This window comes from Anguilla rostrata, chromosome 19 (assembly GCF_018555375.3).
Source record: "Anguilla rostrata isolate EN2019 chromosome 19, ASM1855537v3, whole genome shotgun sequence".
NCBI classification, from domain to species: domain Eukaryota; kingdom Metazoa; phylum Chordata; class Actinopteri; order Anguilliformes; family Anguillidae; genus Anguilla; species Anguilla rostrata.
Genome location: NC_057951.1, coordinates 15,456,576 through 15,475,977, shown reverse-complemented (window position 1 = coordinate 15,475,977; position 19,402 = coordinate 15,456,576). Strand labels below are relative to the sequence as shown.

Sequence of the window (19,402 nt, the reverse complement as noted above, 5' to 3'; positions counted from 1 at the left end):
CCCCCCAACGCAAACAACACAATTATGTACTAAAATGGAATATAGACCATTTCAACTTGTACACAGTTCGAGCAGTAGACCTACATTAATTTTAACTGTAATTTAAAAAATATGCCAGAAACACTAATGTACTAATGTATGGCCATGGAAAGAGCATATAAACCAGTGGTCTCCAACCCTGATCCTGGAGGGCTATAGGGTCTGCTGGTTTTCATAGTGATTCTGCATTTCATGAATCAATTAGAGCAGTTGATTACACAGTTGACTCAACTCACCTGGTGTCTTGGGTCTCAATTGGGTGCTGATTTTAAGGTGAAAACAAAAACCAGCAGACCCTGTAGCTCTCCAGGACCGGGGTTGGAGACCACTGATATAAACCTTTCTATCATAAGCGCGATTTAGGTCCTTATTCAGCATTACACAGGCATCCATACATGCTAATGTCAGTAATCTCTAATATGGTGCGTGAGAGGTATGTATCCTACTTTGTTTTTCATGATCGTGTAACTGGCTGCTTCATGGGCGACTACGCACAATTTACGGTTATTGAAATTACTTGCTTATGAACGCTGATTTTCTACATATGAAGATGGGATGATTTGATTGGGCTGTAAGTATATTTTTCCGTGCTTGCATGTCACCTGATGTTTTTTGTTTTCTCACGGATTGGTAAAGCACCCTATTAACTTGCTGTTGAAAGGGTTGTGGAAACACGTGACCAGTTCTCAACTATAAACAAATCAACATTTGCCCGGAAACGGCTGGAGAAGTTGCAGGAGGATTAATAAACAAAAACCACGTGCGTTGTTTCGTGACGTTACATTACACGTAACATCACGCAAATTTCCTTTGCTATGCCCATGAAAGGGCATTGGTCTTTTGCAAAGAAATGTACGGATTTCATTAGACAGGGTAGCGCTATCAGTTTCCCTCGGTTTAAAACCGGTGCGCAGTTTAAATGGGGTTTGCCTAGGAATTCCTCCGAATCGTTCGGTGGCCGGCTCAGGGCTCGTCTTGCTCATATTTGGAGATGGTCGTAGCGGTGGAATTTCCCACAATGCATCCGGCATTTCCAAAGAAGTGCACAGAGCTGCCGTTGTGTCCCGTCGCGTTGACAGCTAATGAGGCCAAACGGAACCGCTCGCGTTACATTTATTTGTTTTAGCCTCTGCATAGCATCGCTGTCACCCCACATTGCCACAGGTAGGTTGTACACGGTTTTACTATTATTTTTTTTTACAAGTTGTCAAAATTAGCCCCTGTTGATGCGATCCTTTTGAAAAGGAAGGTGGTTCGAGAGCTTTCTAGTAAAGCGCTCTTGTGTGGCAAACTAGTTCACTGAAGCTCACTGTAGCTGGAGTCGAACGCCGCTTTTAAAATGTCACAGCACTTTAAAATGCTCTTTATCGTTGGGCTAGCCTTACTGTTGTTTTAAATACTGCTGTTGTAACCGTTGCTGAGTTCTATCTAGCCTGAATTTTCTGTTACAGTTGGCTAACCGGTCATGTTACCAATGTCTGTTTTTTTCATTAATGCCAACTAAGTTTACCGAAATAGAGTAAAGGGACTCATTATGGAATTACATCAGAAGCAGTGAAACTATAAGCCGAATGACGCAGCTGCAATCATTATGTAGTTACGTCATTAAAGTTTCTCTACCCAATGTGCGTTTTTAACGTTAACGTTTTGATGTTTAGGGCTGAGCTCATGCATTAACATGCCAAACATTAGCATCCAGTCCATGTAAATGTTTCATGAGTTGTGTAGTCTAATTTCGGCGACATTGTCCAAGCCACGTAGCCATAACAACGCAGGTGCTGTAACTAAATCGTATCATGACATGAATATTTTATGAGTCGCGCCAGCAGTTTGAATTGTCCCCCATTGCAATTAGCATGAGAGGAGAGAGACACTAACTGCGTGTCACGCTCCTCCCCGCCGCCCGAGCTGATTATTTTATCGCAGCTTACGAACTTTGTCAGTGAGCAGAGAAATGTAATAAACGCCTTTGTACCCATAACTGCTTTAATCAGGGTTCGAGTTACACCCAGGCTTTTGGGGGTCTGTGGGATCGCGGAGGTGGGAGGAGCATGTTCATCTTCACGCGCAGTCAGTGTCTCTGTCACTTTTTACAGTATGGGCACCTTCTAAAGTACATGTAAGAAACAACATAGGCCATGGCATTGTGAGACATTAAATGCCATTGAGCTTTAAGAGGCATACCTTTCTCTATTGTACTTTATTTACAGTGCATTGTGGGAAGAACTCTGGTCATAATAAAAGAAAAACCCCACATGGTTACTAAGCTCCCGGTGTTAGAACTGTACTGTGTTGGACAGACAACGATTTGACCCAAAACGGGTCTGAATGAGGACACCTGATTTGAATATTAGTGATTCAGGAAGCTTGCAGGAGCTCTGCCTGACAACAGCGCTCTTCTGTCGGGCAGAGAAGGAGCACTAGGCCCACAGTGTAGGGCCGTGGCTCCCAGAGACAGGGCCTGCTCCTACACAGGCTCTCCACTTGGGCTTTTTATTTATCTACAGCACAGCGCTCAGTATCCGGTCCTTATAAGGACATATCAGGCCTCTGTCAGTCTTGCTAACTGTGCTGCAGTGGACATGGCGTTACCTGTAACAGTCCTTCCCTGAGTGAAAGCGTGAGAAGGTGCAGGTCTGAGGACCCCTGCACTAAGACCGCTCTGCACCTGGAGTCAAACAGCCTACAGGAAGTGAAGTGGGGAATCTGCGGAACTGGACACTTAATAAGGAAAGACGCTCTCGCTTGCAGTTCAAAATGCAAAGTACACAAACGCTTTCACACTTAAAGGAGATATGATTATCCCACAGGGCTGAAGACCAGGGTGTTCATCACATTCTCATTACTTGTGCCGGTGTTGCATTGTGTAGCAGATGGTAGCATATTTAAATACGAGTTATTACTGTGTCACTTCAAGACATTTTGGGCAGAAATGCACACCATTGTGCCGAGCTGTGCTTTGTGTGCAGGGCGAGCCGATGCTCGTGATTGGAGACAGCAGGTGGGCCTGGTGCAGGAGGAAGGACAGGGCTCAGCGCTGAGGATTGTGGGATTGATGGTGTGGCGCATGCCAGTATCTGGCCTCTGGGTTATTTTTAGAGCTGCCATCCTGGGCTGTCCGTCTGAGGCCCTGTTCTGCTTTAGCCTCTGGCCTGAGGGCTGCGTGCCAGGATCAGTCCTCTCAGCCTCACGCAGGGTTCAGTGCAGATTCAGCTCTGCTGGAGCAGTCTGAGAGAGCGCCCGCGAGTCCTCTCTGGGGTCCCCTGTGGCCTCCAAGCTGTTCCATTAGATTTAACACTGATCGTTTTGCTGTGCTCATGCTGGTGAAAGCTGTGCACTTCTGATTTTATAAACCACATCAGCGTCAGTGCTTTATAACCAATCCCAGCGACTTGCGAAGGTAGGTCAAAGGTCAGGACAGCTATTCAGACACAAATACTGTGCAGTGCTTTAAGTGCTAGAGGCACCACACTTCAGAGTTCCTCCAGGAAACACTCCTGCTTATGACATATAGCCTACGTGTAAAATGTTAACAGATATTGCTAACGCCCTATGGTAACACTTCTGCAACTTTATATTTGTGTACAGTAGGATACAATATCTAGACAGCTGCATTTGCAGTATATTCATAGTTATTTTGTTCAAAATGTATTAATACAAAGTGAAATTGTGTATTTGTATTAAATACAGGACTACATTTGATAATGTCCAATTTTCCCATTCTCGTTGCTGTGGAAATATACAAATTGCCCTTATACAGGATTAAATCAGGTTTGAATTTGTCTCTGCCCCCTAGTGTAGGAGTCTGGCACTGCATGTTCTAAAGCCTGTTATTGTTTATTTTATCAACCAGATCTTTATCATTTGAAGAAAAAGTAAAGATAACTTCTGGAAATGGGATGTAGTGAAAAAAATACATTGTGCAAATATGTGTAAATGATCTAAAAGCAGGATTAATTTGTGTTTTCTCATATTTTGAAATTTTAACACATATTTTCTGATCTTGGTAATATATTTTATTTTAATATATTACAATATATTCAATTTTTGTGGAGTCTACAAGTGACTGGATGGTATTGTGCTTTAAGTGCAATGCAAGCTCCCAAACTCCTAATGTAGAGAACTTGAGATATGTGTCCCCAATCACTGATCTGTGGTCAGTGTCCAACGTCACCTTTTACACACAAGTGTCTGGTTGGTGTGTGGATTAAAGTGGGCAAACAGATCCTGGGTCAGTTTGCTGTGGCTCCCCTTTGCCTCTCCCACTTGACCACTAGAGGGCCCTCCCTCCAAGAGCTTCTGAGCTGCTCTCTCTCTCTGTGCTCTCTCTCTCTTTCTCTGTTCTCTCTGTTCTCTCTCTCTGTCTCTCTCTGCTCTTCCTAACTAAAGAACCCCCCTTTCTCTTGTACATGCATGTTATTTTAGGGGAGTAACAATGTGGCACACTTCATAGTGGTATGCCCAAAGAGCAAAGTATGCACCCAGTGCATATACTGTCAATATACTGAAACAAAAAATATTATCCAGATCATAAAGCATATTGAAACAAACCCTTAAAATGTGCAGACCAATGTACAGATTATTCCTTTCAGATATTACTATTCAGATGTATGCTTATTTATTTCTGAAAATATATTGTCATGAAATAAATGTATATTTTAAAAGTCGATGTATGTCCTATAGTATGTTGCAACAGATCTAATTTGTGTAGAGGCAAGCTTAGCAGCCATTTCCCAGTGAATGCTCAGTTTCATAAGCGTAAATAAAGTCTGGATCTGTTGGTAATTTATGGGTGGAGCCTGGTGGTGTGTGTTTGCTGTAAAACTCAACACGCGTGTGATTAATGTGTTGAGTTCACATGTAAAAGAGCCTTTTGTAGAAGGGGCACATTTCCTGCTGTGTTAATGAATGAATCATGTGACGCCTGACTGCCTGAAACTGTGTCCATCTGCACCACTAATCACCCTAAAATATTTCTTCTGTTCCCTTTGGTGCGAGACACTGCCCCCCCGCCCTGCTGGAGCAGTCTCATTAATCACCAATAATTTCTGGAACTGGAGGGAAATTAGACGTTTCCCCGTTGGTGAATGGAGATTGATTCCTCCCTCGGAAAGCATCGGCACCAATTAGGCCCCCCTGTGCCCCCTGCCCTTAAACACCCCCATTTCCTCTCACCGCCCGGGAGCACGCGGCGGGGGGGCGGGAGGGGGCGCGGTGGGCGGGGCCTGGGGACGTGTGATTGACAGCCTTGCTGACCTGTTGTTTCTCTCCCTCTCCTGCCTTGTAGCCTGAGCGGCCCCTCGGGGTGCTCTGTGGGCGGGGCCTCTGCAGCGATGTCGGGGTTCAATCTGCTCCACCTGGTGACTAAGAGCCAGCCCGTGGCCCTGAGACCCTGCGCCCTCCCCTCAGGTCCCCTGGTGCAGTGTGTGCTGCTTCTGCCCTAACGCACATGGGAGTGTGTGTGTGTGTGTGAGAGAGAGAGAGAGAGAGAGAGAGAGAGAGAGTGTGTGAGTGTGTGTGTGTGTGTGTGTGAGAGAGAGAGAGAGAGAGAGAGAGAGAGTGTGAGTGTGTGTGTGTGTGAGAGAGAGAGAGAGAGAGAGAGAGAGTGTGTGTGTGTGTGTGTGTTTAAGGGCAGGGGGAGGGGTGACACACTCCACTGCAGTGAAACCCCATTACACACACACTCTCCAGCCAGGGCATAACATTCAGAGAACCTTCCTGCAGCGTTGCAGTAATGCTGGCAGTTTACTCACTGTGCATGCTTCTGCTGTTCTACATGTTCTTATTCTGCTATGCATGTTATCATGTTAGCAGTTGTGCTATGTGTCTTAACGACAGGGAGATCTTAACTGGGCTAAAGTTCATCTCAAAAATAACAGTATTTTGCTTTTCTGCAACACTGGTGTTTTATAAATGTTTAATGAGTTAATTATCAGAATGGTGTCCTATACCTCTCATTGATAATCAGTCAACAAGGATCAAGGTTAACATTTTAAAATTCTAATTCTAAACTAATTTCTAGGAAATGAAATATATAATCAAGCTTCCTCCAGGCTGTGTAGTTTTATTTGGATCCAGTAGGTGGCACTGCCTATATGTGTAATCTGCATTTTTGCGTCAGTGTAGGACAGCTTTTTAAGAATGAATGGAAGAGTTTCATGAAGTCATGATGAACTGGAATGTGGAAGGCAGTGTTTGCACAGTTATTAGAGCAGATCAAAAGATCACTAGTGGATCCCAGTACCAACAAGTGGGTTTTTCTGCAGAATATCGCACACCTCCACCCCCCTGCAATCACACACGCACACATGCACACACACACACACACACACACACACACACACACACTGGAGTGTAAACAGTCTGTGCCTTGCTGTGTTTTGCACTGTTTGGGCCTGCCTTGCCCCTCCCCTGTAGTGTTTGTAGTTTTATTTCCCGCCCCACTGACTGCTCTTGCTGTGAATACTGCATGCTCTCTGCACTGCATTCACTAATAATCCCCTTTTTTTACAACTAAAGCACTTTTGGGTTTTAGATTGTAGTTGCCGTGGAAACATACTCTATTTGTTTGCCATGACACAGTTGCCTCTTGCTTGTAATACAAGACTGTTGTTCCCATGTTCAGTTTACGATTAATCGATTTAGCATTTTACAACTATTTGGAATACTATGGACACGATACAATAAAAACACTTAGTCACCAAGTGCATATGATAAAAAACAAAACAGGCCTTCTTTAATTAATCTGACTTCATATCTAAGCAAATGTGCTTTTCTGGTGGTATGGAGATATGGTGCTGGAGGTTACAGGATACAGCATGTAGCGGAAAGATTGGCTACTGAACAGTAAATATGTGACACTGTTTTATGGTGTATATTCATTTAGGAATGTCTTAGTTTTGTAGAGAAAATGAACAACATGGAAAGAATACCAGTCAGTTAGGGTTAGGGTTAGGGTTAGAGCCAGTCAGTTAACCACAAAGGACTTCAGGAGCAGGAATATTCTGTGAGCATTCGGACTCTGTAGCGGAGTTAGAGGACGATGTAAGCAAACGGTCTTTCAGAGCTAAATCGGTTCAGAGGCGACTCGCAGCTAAACTGCCTGAAGGGATCTTGACTGAGCAGTTTATATAAGGCACACATTTCACAGGTCTGCCAGCTACAGAGGGCTCACTCGATCAGGGGAAACCAGACTGAGAGAACGGGAGATTTAGAAAGAGCTGAAAGTCTGACAAGTTTAAACAAGCCAAGTGGGGGAGCCATAAAGAGCTAACCTGGCTTACAATTAGGAAACAATATTTATATTTGAGGTTGAAACGGCAGGATGTTGGAAAACGTGCTGATTTGGAGGGCTGACCTCAGAGTGCCCCAGGGCGGTGTAATGTGTACGACGCAGGGCACGTCCTCGCAGAACTTCTCAGAACGCGAGTTTTTCTCCGTTTCAAGTCCAAAGACAAACAAAGATATGCGGGATGGCGTTTCCTCGCTCCTGCCAAAAGGAGCCAGGGGAACAATGGGGCGAAGTGCTGCCCTCGCTAATTCGGGGGGGTGGGGGTGGGGGTGGAGGGGGGGTGACCCCGGGCGCCCAGTAAAGGAGAACGTACCTTAACTTAACCCCCCTCCCCCCTCCCTTTCCGCCCTGTGTCAAAAGTGAGTTTCCACCTACAGGAAGGAGTGGGTCTGTCAAAGGGCCTCATTCAGTCTCCCGTCTTCGCTTCATTCACATGGTTTCAATCTTTTCCTGGGAATTCTCTGCATATTTAGAGCGAGATCGAGCCGCGGGCCCCCCCGCCTCCACCTAGCGCTGCTCCACACAGAGTCCTGCCCCACCTAGCGCTGCTCCACACAGAGTCCTGCCCCACCTAGCGCTGCTCCAACCTAGCACTGCTCCCACCTAGCGCTGCTCCACCTAGCGCTGCTCCCACCTAGCGCTGCTCCACCTAGCCCTGCTCCACACAGAGTCCTGCTCCACCTAGCGCTGCTCCACACAGATCGTCCATGCGCCCACCTAGGCTGCTCCACCTAGGCTGCTCCACCTAGCGCTGCTCCCACCTAGCGCTGCTCCACCTAGCGCTGCTCCACACAGAGTCCTGCTCCACCTAGCGCTGCTCCACACAGAGTTCTGCTCCACCTAGCGCTGCTCCACCTAGCGCTGCTCCAACCTAGCGCTGCTCCCACCTAGCGCTGCTCCACCTAGCGCTGCTCCACACAGAGTTCTGCTCCACCTAGCGCTGCTCCACCTAGCGCTGCTCCACCGAGCCTGCTCCACCTAGTGCTGCTCCACCTAGCGCTGCTCCACCTAGCGCTGCTCCACCTAGCGCTGCTCCACCTAGCGCTGCTCCCACCTAGCGCTGCTCCACCTAGCCCTGCTCCACCTAGCGCTGCTCCACACAGAGTCCTGCCCCACCTAGTGCTGCTCCACCTAGCGCTGCTCCACCTAGCGCTGCTCCCACCTAGCGCTGCTCCACCTAGCGTTCTGCTCCACCTAGCGCTGCCCCCACCTAGCGCTGCTCCACCTAGTGCTGCCCCACCTAGCGCTGCTCCAACCTAGCGCTGCTCCCACCTAGCGCTGCTCCCACCTAGCGCTGCTCCACCTAGCGCTGCTCCACACAGAGTTCTGCTCCACCTCTGCTCACAGCGCTGCTCCACCTAGTGCCAGCGCTGCTCCACCGTCACCTGCCTCTCCACCAGAGTTCTGCTCCACCTAGCGGAGCTCACTGAGGCAAAGACTGGGAACACAAAACAACAGAGTCGAAGTGCTGTATGCTGTACAGGTCCTTCCAGTGAGAGCCAGCTGTAGCTGTCAACAGGCGACAGGCGCCACTAGGGCTCACAGACGACAGGGATGCTCCACCTAGGGTCAACAGCGCTGCCAGAGATGCCCACGAGCGGAGACACAAGTCGCCAAGCTGTTTCCACACGCTGCTCACAGTCTCTCACCAGACGCATGCTCGACCTGGCTGTCACCGAGTCTGCCACCAAAGCTCTCACACAAGCCCTGCCCACCATCTGCCACCTAGCGCGCATCCACCTACCTCTCCACTCAGCGCGCCCAACACACCTGCTCCACACAGACCTCTCCCTACCTCTCCACCACCTGCCCACACAGAGTTCTCCCACCTACCCCGCTCCACCCACTGCTCACACAGATCTGTACAGCGTGTTCACACAGTTCTGCTCCATAGGTGTTCCACAGCTCTACAAGTGCTGGAGAGAACATAAGGCAGCTGAGGAACACAGTATGAGCTTAGTGGCCTCAGTGAGAGCGGAATGACAGGAGAAAAGAGGGAGAACAAGGAAGAGGAGAAGAGGAAGTTGCAAGCATGTATTAACGCGACTGGTTCTCACAACCAGCACTGGACTCTGTGTTCCTGTGAGTGCAGCATCAATAGCACACACACTCTCACACCACACAGACACCCTTCTCTCCTCACACACACACAGACACATGCACACACACACCTTCTCTCACTCACAAACAAACACACTGCACCACACACTCTCTTCACTTCACAACACAACACTCACACACACACACACTCTCTCTACTCTCACTCACACACAAACACACACACACTATACACACGCAACTATACCCCTCTCACAACAACAACACACTGCACAACACACCTCTCTCCACTCTCACACACACAGACACCTGCACCACACCCCACTCTCACCACTCCACACACAGACCACATACACAACACACAACAACACATCACACACAACACACGCAACACACTTTCACTTACTCACACACAGACACACACACATACCACCAAAATCCACCAACTCTCAACACATTCAGAGAGTTATCTATGTTCTGTATATAATGTTCAGTTCTTATAATGAATAGAGCGAACTGTCTCTCATGTTCCATGAGGCCCATTTCACTCTGATATTGGGAATGCGCAGACGGACTGCGCTGCTCTGAAGCGCTCTGGCACTGAAACAGGGTGTGACGCTGGTGCTCTGGTATCCCAGGATAAATGTAGCCCAGTTCAACCAGGGTGTGGTCCAGCTTTTCCAGCCGATTATCACAGTCAGGACAACTTCCCCTAACATTCATTTCATCCCGGGACAATGAACTGTGTGTGCGCATGCGCGTGTGTGTGTGTGCACATGCATGTGGCTGGTAATAACCCCCATGTTATTATGGCTTCAGATGCCCAGCAGTGAGCTTTAACTTCACCTCTAAAGATCTTAGAAACCCCTGAACGCTCGAGTACTGAAGGTCCCTCCCAGATTGCGGCCATTTTGTGCTCTACGGCTGACCATGTGAATTGTAAACATGCGGAAAACTTTGCTGTCCTGTTTGAAGCTTTGGCTGCAGTGGTTTGACCCCCCACCTCCCCAGACCCCCCCCCGCCCCCCACCTCCCCAGACCCCCCCCGCCCCCCACCTCCCCAGACCCCCCGCCCCCACCTCCCCCCACCTCCCCAGACCCCCCCCCGCCCCCCACCTCCCCAGACCCCCCACGCCCCCCCCCACAGCAGACGCACCCCTCGCTTGCCGAAATGGCGGCTGTGGCCGGCCCGGATTCCAGGCAGGTGCACATCGTGCCGGCGGGCTGCGAGGGGGCGGAGCCTGTAGAGAGCGCCGGGCTGAGAGTGCTCTGATCCTCGCCCGGTGCGCCGGCCCATAATGCTCCTGTTCTGCAGCTCCACGCCGGTGCCGATTGGTGGATCTTGCCTGGAACCTCGGTGCGGAAAAGCCTCGGCATCAGCTGCTTGGGCTGGGCTGGGCGGGGTAGGGCGGGGCGGGGCGGTTTAGGGTGGCAGAATGGAGGCGATGCCCCGTGCCCCACCCTGCCCCGCCCGAGCCAGGTGAGACTGAACCCTTACCTGTAGCCCTTGTCTTGCAGGGACACGCCCGAAGAAGAAGAGCTGGCCTGTGACCTTCTCTCAGGAGGACCTGAGGAAGCGCCTCTCACCCCTTCAGTACCATGTGACCCAGGAGAGAGGCACTGAGAGGTAGGGGAGCAGAGACTGCCCCAGAATCTGTGCGTCTGTCCCTCAGTCTGTCTGTCCCTCAGTCTCTCAGCTGCACCGCGTCTGTCACTGTTAAGAGAGAGAGAGACAGACTGATCAGTGCATTCTGGGGTTCTCATGTTATTAAAGCTGCAAAATCATGAATAAATCTGATGAAATGGGCCACTCCAGTATCAGACAGGGGAGATGGACAGGGTAGCTGTGAGAGAGGCAGGGGGGTGTCGGTCTTTCCCTCTCTCTCTCTCTCTATGTCTCTCTCTGTCTGTCTCTCTCTCTCTATGTCTCTCTCTGTCTGTCTCTCTCTCTATGTCTCTCTCTGTCTGTCTCTCTCTCTCTATGTCTCTCTCTGTCTGTCTCTCTCTCTCTATGTCTCTCTCTGTCTGTCTCTCTCTCTCTATGTCTCTCTCTCTTTCTCTGGTGCACATGTGGGGAAAGTATTTATTGGCTCATTGGCGGTAGGAATGCTAGAAATGTGCCAGCCCAGACGCTGCTCGGGTCTGGAGGCTCACAGGCACTGGGTTGTGGCTCCAGGGTGTGCAGAGTGTTGGACCCAGCCTGCCGAGCCAGACCCGTGGTCCTGCACGGTCTTACGGACCAGAAGCGCCCCCCACCTCTCCCCACTCAGTCTGTCCCACAGGCCCTCCCACCCTGCCCTGCCCCCCCACCCTGCCCTGCCCCTGGCCTGTCATTCACACAACCTGCAGTCAGTCACAACGATGATTGGACCAAAGGTGAAAATGCCAAAAAGGCTGTTTTCTGCAGTGCAGTGGTGAAACTGGTCTGAACAAGCGAGACACTGACCGCCATTTTGGAGGGCGCTCATTCCCCTAGCGGCTAACGCTAGCACAGGGGCCCTCTGGGGTGACTGACTGACCCTGCCCCCCTCCTTTGCCCTGCAGTGCCTTCAGGGGGGAGTTCACTGAGCACAAAAGCGAGGGGACCTATACCTGCGTGGTCTGTGGAGCCCCCCTGTTCAGGTGAGTGTGAGCGCAAACCGAGCCACCTGCCGCTAACGCCGCTAACACCGCTAACGCTGAGACATGCTCAGGTATGAGAGGAGAGCTCTCCAGCTTCCCAAATTGGTTCAAGAGGGGTCTGCCAGATAGAGCTCCAGGAAAGGTTAATGTCACCTGACAGGAAGTCAGGCGTATCTCGGGAGCCGTTTCCACGGCAGCGCCTTTCCCACAGCGGGCAGGAGAGCTTCAAAGGGCTGTGGATTTACTGCCAGCATTAACCTGCACCTCAGACAGCGTGTTCCCCCCAGCGCCGGATACCCCCCCTACTGCACCCGCACCCCCCCCACTGCACCCCCCCCGCACCCCCCCCCACTGCACCCGCACCCCCCCCCACTGCACCCCCCCCGCCCCACTGCACCCGCACCCCCCCCACTGCCCCCCCCCCCACTGCACCGCACCCCCCCACTGCACCCCCCCCCACTGCACCCCACCCCCCCACCTGCACCCCCCCCACTGCACCCGCACCCCCCCCCACTGCACCACCCCCCCCCACTGCCCGCACCCCCCCGCCCCACTGCACCCCCCGCCCCACTGCACCCCACCCCCCCCACTGCACCCCCCCCGCCCCACTGCACCCCCCCCCCACCACCCCCCCCCCACTGCACCCCCCCCCCGCCCCACTGCACCCGCACCCCCCCCACTGCACCCCCCCCCCCACTGCACCCGCACCCCCCCCCCACTGCACCCACCCCCCCCCACTGCACCGCACCCCCCCCCACTGCACCACCCCGCCCCACTGCACCCGCACCCCCGCCCCCACCCGCCCCCACCCCCCCGCCCCACTGCACCCGCACCCCCGTGCCCGCCCCCACCCCCACGCTGCACACACACTCCCTGCTTACTGTGGGTGAGGTATGCACCCCCACGCTGCCCCCCCCCCACGCTGCACATGCACTCCTCGCTTACTGCGGGTGAGGTACGGGGGTTCTCAGTAATGCACAGTACAGAGGGAACCCCGGAGCAGACCTGGGTTCTGCCGGGTTCTGCCGGGTTCTGCCGGTTCGTGTCGTAAGTGCAGAGGTGTGTGACTCTCCTCACGTGTTGTGAGCTGAGGCTCAGTTTGCAGGAAGTCCACTGACTGTGTGATCTGAAGCTGTGCTAGTCCTGCGTATCGTAGGTATTTTTTAGGATGGCAGTATGTTCTTGAGTTTGTTCGGAGCTGTCTAATTGCTTGTTTTTCTTTCTGCAGATCTGATACAAAGTTTGACTCAGGATCAGGTATGGCTACGTCCCTGTCTTATTAAAAACATCACACTGCTGTCCTGCACAGCACACATGAGGTGAAAGCCTGAGGGAGTGAATCATCACTGAAATACTTCAGCGTTTAATGCAAGGAGTGGCCTTATCCTTGAATCAACCCACACACCCCAACGTCCACACACACTCCTCCACACGCAATAAAACAGCCCTGATACTCCACACATCCTGTCCTTAACCTACCTCTGAGAGAGAGAGAGAGTGTGTGTGTGTGTGCGCACGTGTGTGTGTGTGCGCACGTGTGTGTGTGCGCATGTGTGTGAGTGTGTGCACGACTGCGTGTGTGTGTGCGCGTGTGTGTGTGCGCATGTGTGTGAGTGTGTGTGCATGTGTGCGCATGCGTGTGTGTGTGTGTGTGTGTGTGTGCGTGTTTGTGTGTGTGCATGAGTGGGATTGCCTGTTTGTAAGCTTATTCATGTAGACAGTGGCAGAGCTCCTATGTACTATGATAGTAGATGTCACCCCCTACCGGCAGTAAGTAGGGCTGCTCAGTTTAAGCGCTGCTGCTCAGTTTCAGCGCTGCTCTGTTTAAGCACTGCTCAGTTTAAGCGCTGCTGCTCTGTTTAAGCGCTGCTGCTCAGTTTAAGCGCTGCTGCTCTGTTTAAGCGCTGCTCAGTTTAAGCACTGCTGCTCTGTTTAAGCGCTGCTCAGTTTAAGCACTGCTGCTCTGTTTAAGCGCTGCTCAGTTTAAGCACTGCTGCTCTGTTTAAGCGTTGCTGCTCTGTTTAAGCGCTGCTGCTCAGTTTACGCGCTGCTCAGTTTAAGCACTGCTCAGTTTAAGCGCTGCTGCTCTGTTTAAGCGCTGCTCAGTTTAAGCACTGCTGCTCAGTTTACGCGCTGCTCAGTTTAAGCACTGCTCAGTTTAAGCGCTGCTGCTCTGTTTAAGCGCTGCTCAGTTTAAGCACTGCTGCTCAGTTTAAGCGCTGCTGCTCAGTTTAAGCACTGCTCAGTTTAAGCGCTGCTGCTCTGTTTAAGCGCTGCTCAGTTTAAGCACTGCTGCTCTGTTTAAGCGCTGCTCTGTTTAAGCGCTGCTGCTCTGTTTAAGCGCTGCTCAGTTTAAGCACTGCTGCTCTGTTTAAGCACTGCTGCTCTGTTTAAGCGCTGCTGCTCAGTTTAAGCGCTGCTCAGTTTAAGCGCTGCTCTGTTTAAGCGCTGCTCAGTTTAAGCGCTGCTCAGTTTAAGCGCTGCTCTGTTTAAGCGCTGCTCTGTTTAAGCGCTGCTGCTCAGTTTAAGCGCTGCTGCTCAGTTTAAGCGTTGCTGCTCTGTTTAAGCGCTGCTGCTCAGTTTAAGCGTTGCTGCTCAGTTTAAGCGCTGCTGCTCAGTTTAAGCGCTGCTGCTCAGTTTAAGCGCTGCTGCTCAGTTTAAGCGCTGCTGCTCAGTTTAAGCGCTGCTCTGCACACACAGCCCAGTGACGGGGCTTCATTAGATTAGTCTGCTAAAGATCTCCTGGCGGCGTCTTCCCTGTGACTCACAGAATTCCTGTATTCCCTGTGACTCACAGAATTCCTGTATTCCCTGTGGAATTTCCTGTATTCCCTGTGGAATTTCCTGTGTCTGAGTGGAATTTTCGTGGCTTTGTAGCTGCGGCCAGCCGACCCTCCCCAGCTGGGACGGGGTGTGGTGGTGGGGTGGGGGGGGCCCGTATTTCAGAGCTCTGAGTGTAGTACCACAGTGAGACTGGTCCCATGTCCACCTCTGTGTTCTGCAGAAATTGCACCCGTGTGTTTGTTTCACAGGGGACCTCAGGCTAAATTCAGATTACACTCCCCTACACTCCCCCTTCTGATTGGCCCTTCTATACTCTGATTGACTTTCCTGCACTCTGATTGGTGTATGCGTGTGTATGAGTGTGTGAGTATGTCTGTGTGTGTGTGCACATATGTGTGTGTGTATGAATGAGTGAGTGTGTGTGTTAGTGGTGTGTGTGCACATATGCATGTGTGCGTACGTGTGTGTGTGTGTGCGTGTGCATGTGTGTGTGTGTTAGTGCCGTGTTAGTGCTGTGTTAGTGTGTGTTAGTGCTGTGTTAGTGTGTATTTGTGTTGTGTTAGTGTGTGTTAGTGCTGTGTTAGTGCTGTGCTGTGTTAGTGCTATGTTAGTGTGTGTGTTAGTGCTGTGTTGTGTTAGTGCTGTGTTAGTGCTGTGCTGTGTTGTGTTAGTGCTGTGTTAGTGTGTGTTAGTGCTGTGCTGTGTTAGTGCTGTGTTAGTGTTGTGTTAGTGTGTGTTAGTGCTGTGCTGTGTTGTGTTAGTGCTGTGTTAGTGTGTGTTAGTGCTGTGTTAGTGTGTGTGTTAGTGCTGTGCTGTGTTGTGTTAGTGCTGTGCTGTGCTGAAGCTCTTTGCATCCTGCACACACTCTCAGCCATCAGGTTTTCATCTGTGTGCTGGAACAGAGGAAGCGGGTAGAGTTACCGGGGTATGGGGGCATTTAGCAGTTAATGGGAAAATGCCATTGCTTTGCATTCTGGGGTGAAACACAGGGTAAACCCGTCAAAGCCAAGAAACCCTGTCCACCCCCCTTAATTATTTAAGAGATAATTATAGTGGAATGTGTGAATGTGTGTGTGCATGGGGGAGTGTACATGTGTATGCATGCACGTGTATGTGTGAGAGAGAGAGACAGAGTGTGTGTGTGTGTGTGTGTGTGCATGGGGGAGTGTACATGTGTATGTGTGAGAGAGAGAGACAGAGTGTGTGTGTGTGTGTGTGTGTGAATGTGTGTGTGCATGGGGAAGTGTACATGTGTATGCATGCACGTGTATGTGTGAGAGAGAGAGACAGTGTGTGTGTGTGTGTGTGTGTGTGTGTGTGAACACTCACAGGATTCCCTCCTCTGTTTCTGAGCAACTTCTTGGCTGTTTCAGACTTCCTGGCCAGTGCCAACCGTTTATTTTTCCAGCTCATACCGAAGAGACTCAGTTTTACTCTCAACCCCTCCCATCTCTACACACACACACACACACATACACACTCTTGCCCTCTTTCTCTCTTAGACACACACACAATGTTCTTGACTGAACATTCTAATGCTGATGTCACAATCACTACTGTAAATTGAAAGCAGTGGAGTTCTAGAACTTAAGAATTAAAAAAAAAAAAAACTTTCTGAGAAGCCTGCTGTTCACCGGTTTTAGCAGACGTGTGGCGATGAGTTTGAGTGAATCGGGGTTGTGCATGTTGCAGGATGGCCCGCCTTCTCCGACCTGGTCAATCAGGACTCTGTGGTCCTGACGGATGACTACTCCTTCGGGATGCACCGGGTAGAGACCACCTGCAGCCAGGTATGTCCCCCCCGCCCCGCCCGTTTGATCCCAGACCCCAGCGGCGGCTGGTCTCAGCGCTAACCCCAGGCCTGCTCTGCTTCCAGTGCGGTGCTCACCTGGGACACCTGTTTGAGGACGGGCCACGCCCCACGGGGAAACGCTACTGCATCAACTCGGCTTCCCTGGCCTTCCAGCCCAAAGACCCGGCCCCGCCCCCTCCTCCCGCGGGGGCCGAGGGCGGAGCGGAGGCCGCTCCCACCAGCAAGACTGAGCTCTGAGTGTTACCATAGCAACACTCCGCCCAGGCCCCGCCCCCGTGGCCCCGCCCACACCCACCCGCCTGGCCCCGTCCCAGCATCACCTGGGGCAGCAGTGCTGAGCACCCTCTCAACTCCCACTTACCTACTGCCCAAATACCGCCTGCCACAAATACCCCAGTCTATAAATGCCCCACAACCGTGTTCCCCTGTACCCTAAAACAACACAAGAGAGTGCTCTGCTGGAGTGCCCCCTACTGGGAGGGTAGATACCACAGCTGAACTCAAGCCTGAGGGGATTCTTCTTGCCCCAGGGTCTAGTTGCCCCAGCTCGGGGCAGGTCTGGGAGGGGCAGCTGGATGCTCATGCTAACAGTACTTGTGTGTGAGCATAAATAGATTAAGACAGGTCTGGATGATATATGCAAAATCACTGTTATTACTCCTTTTTGTTGCAAATATATATATATTACAGAGCTCTATGTTGGGGGGAAAAAGAAATATATATTCTCTTTTGGCACAATGAGTTATTTTTGAAGTGATATTTGATACTGAGAGTGTGATGGTTTGGGTGAAAACGCTATGCAAGTGCTTTTGAGGGGTCATAAAATAAGCACCAAGCCAAGAACAAAGCATTCTTTCAAATAAAATGGAACAGATGAGAAATGTTTAGTCTGAACACAAATGGATCCTGGCTTTTAAGGGTGCCTGTTTGGCCTCATGTCCCAGTGCCTCTTGTACTGAATTTATAATATTGTGTGTTCTGATTCACTGAACGTGTTGAGAAGAGAGTTATGATTAAATAAAGCTTGCAAGGAAAAAGTCTTAGTGCATCTGATTTCCGTTCTATGCCGTTGTAATATATATGACTTGCAACTGGGCAAATTCTAAATGACCTCTGTGTCATTCATAAAGTTCTGAGTTTTATGACTTAGCTGTTTAATACCAGGGGAAATGCTTTGAGAGAGAGAGAGATAGTGAGAGAGAAAGAGGGGGGCAGATAGAGAGATAGAGAGAGGTGGGAGAGAGACAGATAGTGAAAGAGAGGGGGGAGAGAGGGAGAGGGGGGGAGAGAGAAAGAAAGAGCTTTTCTCCAAGCATCTTTAGATAGTATGTGAACTTAAAGAGGACTGCATGCATTAGCAGTGTTTTGTGTTATCTGTCATCAGAGGATTGTGCTAACTACCACTCCTCTGATGCCACGGCAACCAAGTCTGTTTGTTTTTGTGCTGTTTTGGCCAGTGAGGGATAATGGGCTGGGTGTGTGTGGTGATATACACGCAACAGTATTGCAAAGTGAACACTGAAGCGAACAAAGTGCTTTCTGCAAAGTTAATCCACCACTAATGAGTGCCCTCACGATATAATTGCTGTGTGTGTCCATGTACATATCTGTGTGTGCGCAGGTGCGCGCGTGTGTGTGTCTGTGCGTATCTATGTGTGCGCAGGTGCGCGTGTGTGTGTGTCTATGTGCGTATGTGTGTGTGCGCAAGTGCGCGTGTGTGTGGGTGCATTCATACATGAGTGAACGTGCGTCTCTGTGAGTCAGTGTTTGTGTTTTCTAAGAGCTCTACGGGGCTTTTGCATTTTAGCTCAGGAGGACTTACCTATCTAAGCCTGTGCAGTTGGGACTTGTGTTCTGGTCCTCAGAGAATTTGGTCCTCAGGGAAATCGTGCGGAAATGCCACTTTGCTCCTGACTCAACTTTGATTTATAAACTGTCCTCACACAACCTCAGAGGTAACCTTTTTTTTTTTTTTTACAAAACTGGAAAAATTCAGTTTGTTCTGCATAACTGCACTGATACTCTACTTTGTTATCCACTGCCGCATTAATCTGCAGCTTTGTGTGAGATGAGAGCGGGTTGCCCTCGGACAGAGGGACGCAGGGCTGTTAAACCCAGTCACATTAAAGGCATAAGTCAGATCAGGATGACTGAAACACCGCTGTGTAAGAGCTCCCTGTGTGTCCCAGAGACCACAGGACCTCTCAGAGCCCAAAGAGACTGCTTTACACTGCAGTCATCAACTGTGCACCTGAATAAGCTGCTTTTTAAATGACCTAACACTTATGAGCTGAATGAATGGATGAATGAATGAATGAATTTATTTGAGAATTTTAAAGTACATGATAAGCCCTCAAGTGCTGATTGCGCTGATTGTACTCTTTGCGCAGTTTGGAGAAGTGCCTCAGGTTGTAAACAGGAGCAGGGTCGCCTGGTTGAGAGCCTCTGCGAAATAGCGTGCAGACCTCTTCCTCCGTAGTTTGGTGTGCGCTGGAACTTGCCATTGAGCCATAACACGGTCTTCTGTCGCATGCTGCAGCAAGGTTCTATGAAACCCTCGCTGGTTAAGAGATCATTAGTGTGGTTGCCTTTGCCTTTGGCATTGTGTTGTTCAAACGAGGTTTCCTGGAGACTTAGTCACCAGAAAGGATATAGCACTGGCAACAGGTCATAGCTGAATAAGGAAGTGAATACGATAAAAACGCTATTCCAAATGCAAAATTACAAATGAAAACGCTGTCAGCTAGGTATATCAACAAACACATGGCTTAGGCATACCCAGAAGTCCTCAATAA

At 50.4% G+C, this 19,402-nt stretch overlaps 1 protein-coding gene and 1 long non-coding RNA gene across 3 annotated transcripts; one reads left to right on the top strand and one right to left on the bottom strand.

Moving 5' to 3' along the window:
• Positions 1-866: 866 nt before the first annotated feature.
• msrb3 (methionine sulfoxide reductase B3) lies at positions 867-17,647 on the top strand. Of its 2 annotated transcripts, XM_064319359.1 has the most exons (7): positions 867-1,203; positions 5,327-5,448; positions 10,907-11,015; positions 11,933-12,010; positions 13,239-13,267; positions 16,487-16,584; positions 16,671-17,647. In XM_064319359.1, the coding sequence occupies exons 2-7, from the start codon at positions 5,373-5,375 to the stop codon at positions 16,842-16,844; spliced, it is 564 nt and encodes a 187-aa protein (XP_064175429.1). In that variant the 5' UTR covers positions 867-1,203; positions 5,327-5,372; the 3' UTR covers positions 16,845-17,647. The 2 variants fall into 2 exon arrangements, with proteins under 2 accessions (XP_064175429.1, XP_064175428.1); XM_064319358.1 differs by lacking the exon at positions 5,327-5,448 and having other exon boundaries at positions 874-1,203.
• LOC135245921 (uncharacterized) lies at positions 8,299-8,661 on the bottom strand. Its single transcript, XR_010327446.1, has 3 exons — positions 8,541-8,661; positions 8,400-8,476; positions 8,299-8,368 (listed from the first exon to the last, which is right to left on the bottom strand). It is a non-coding gene; the product is annotated as an uncharacterized LOC135245921 (long non-coding RNA).
• Positions 17,648-19,402: the final 1,755 nt, after the last annotated feature.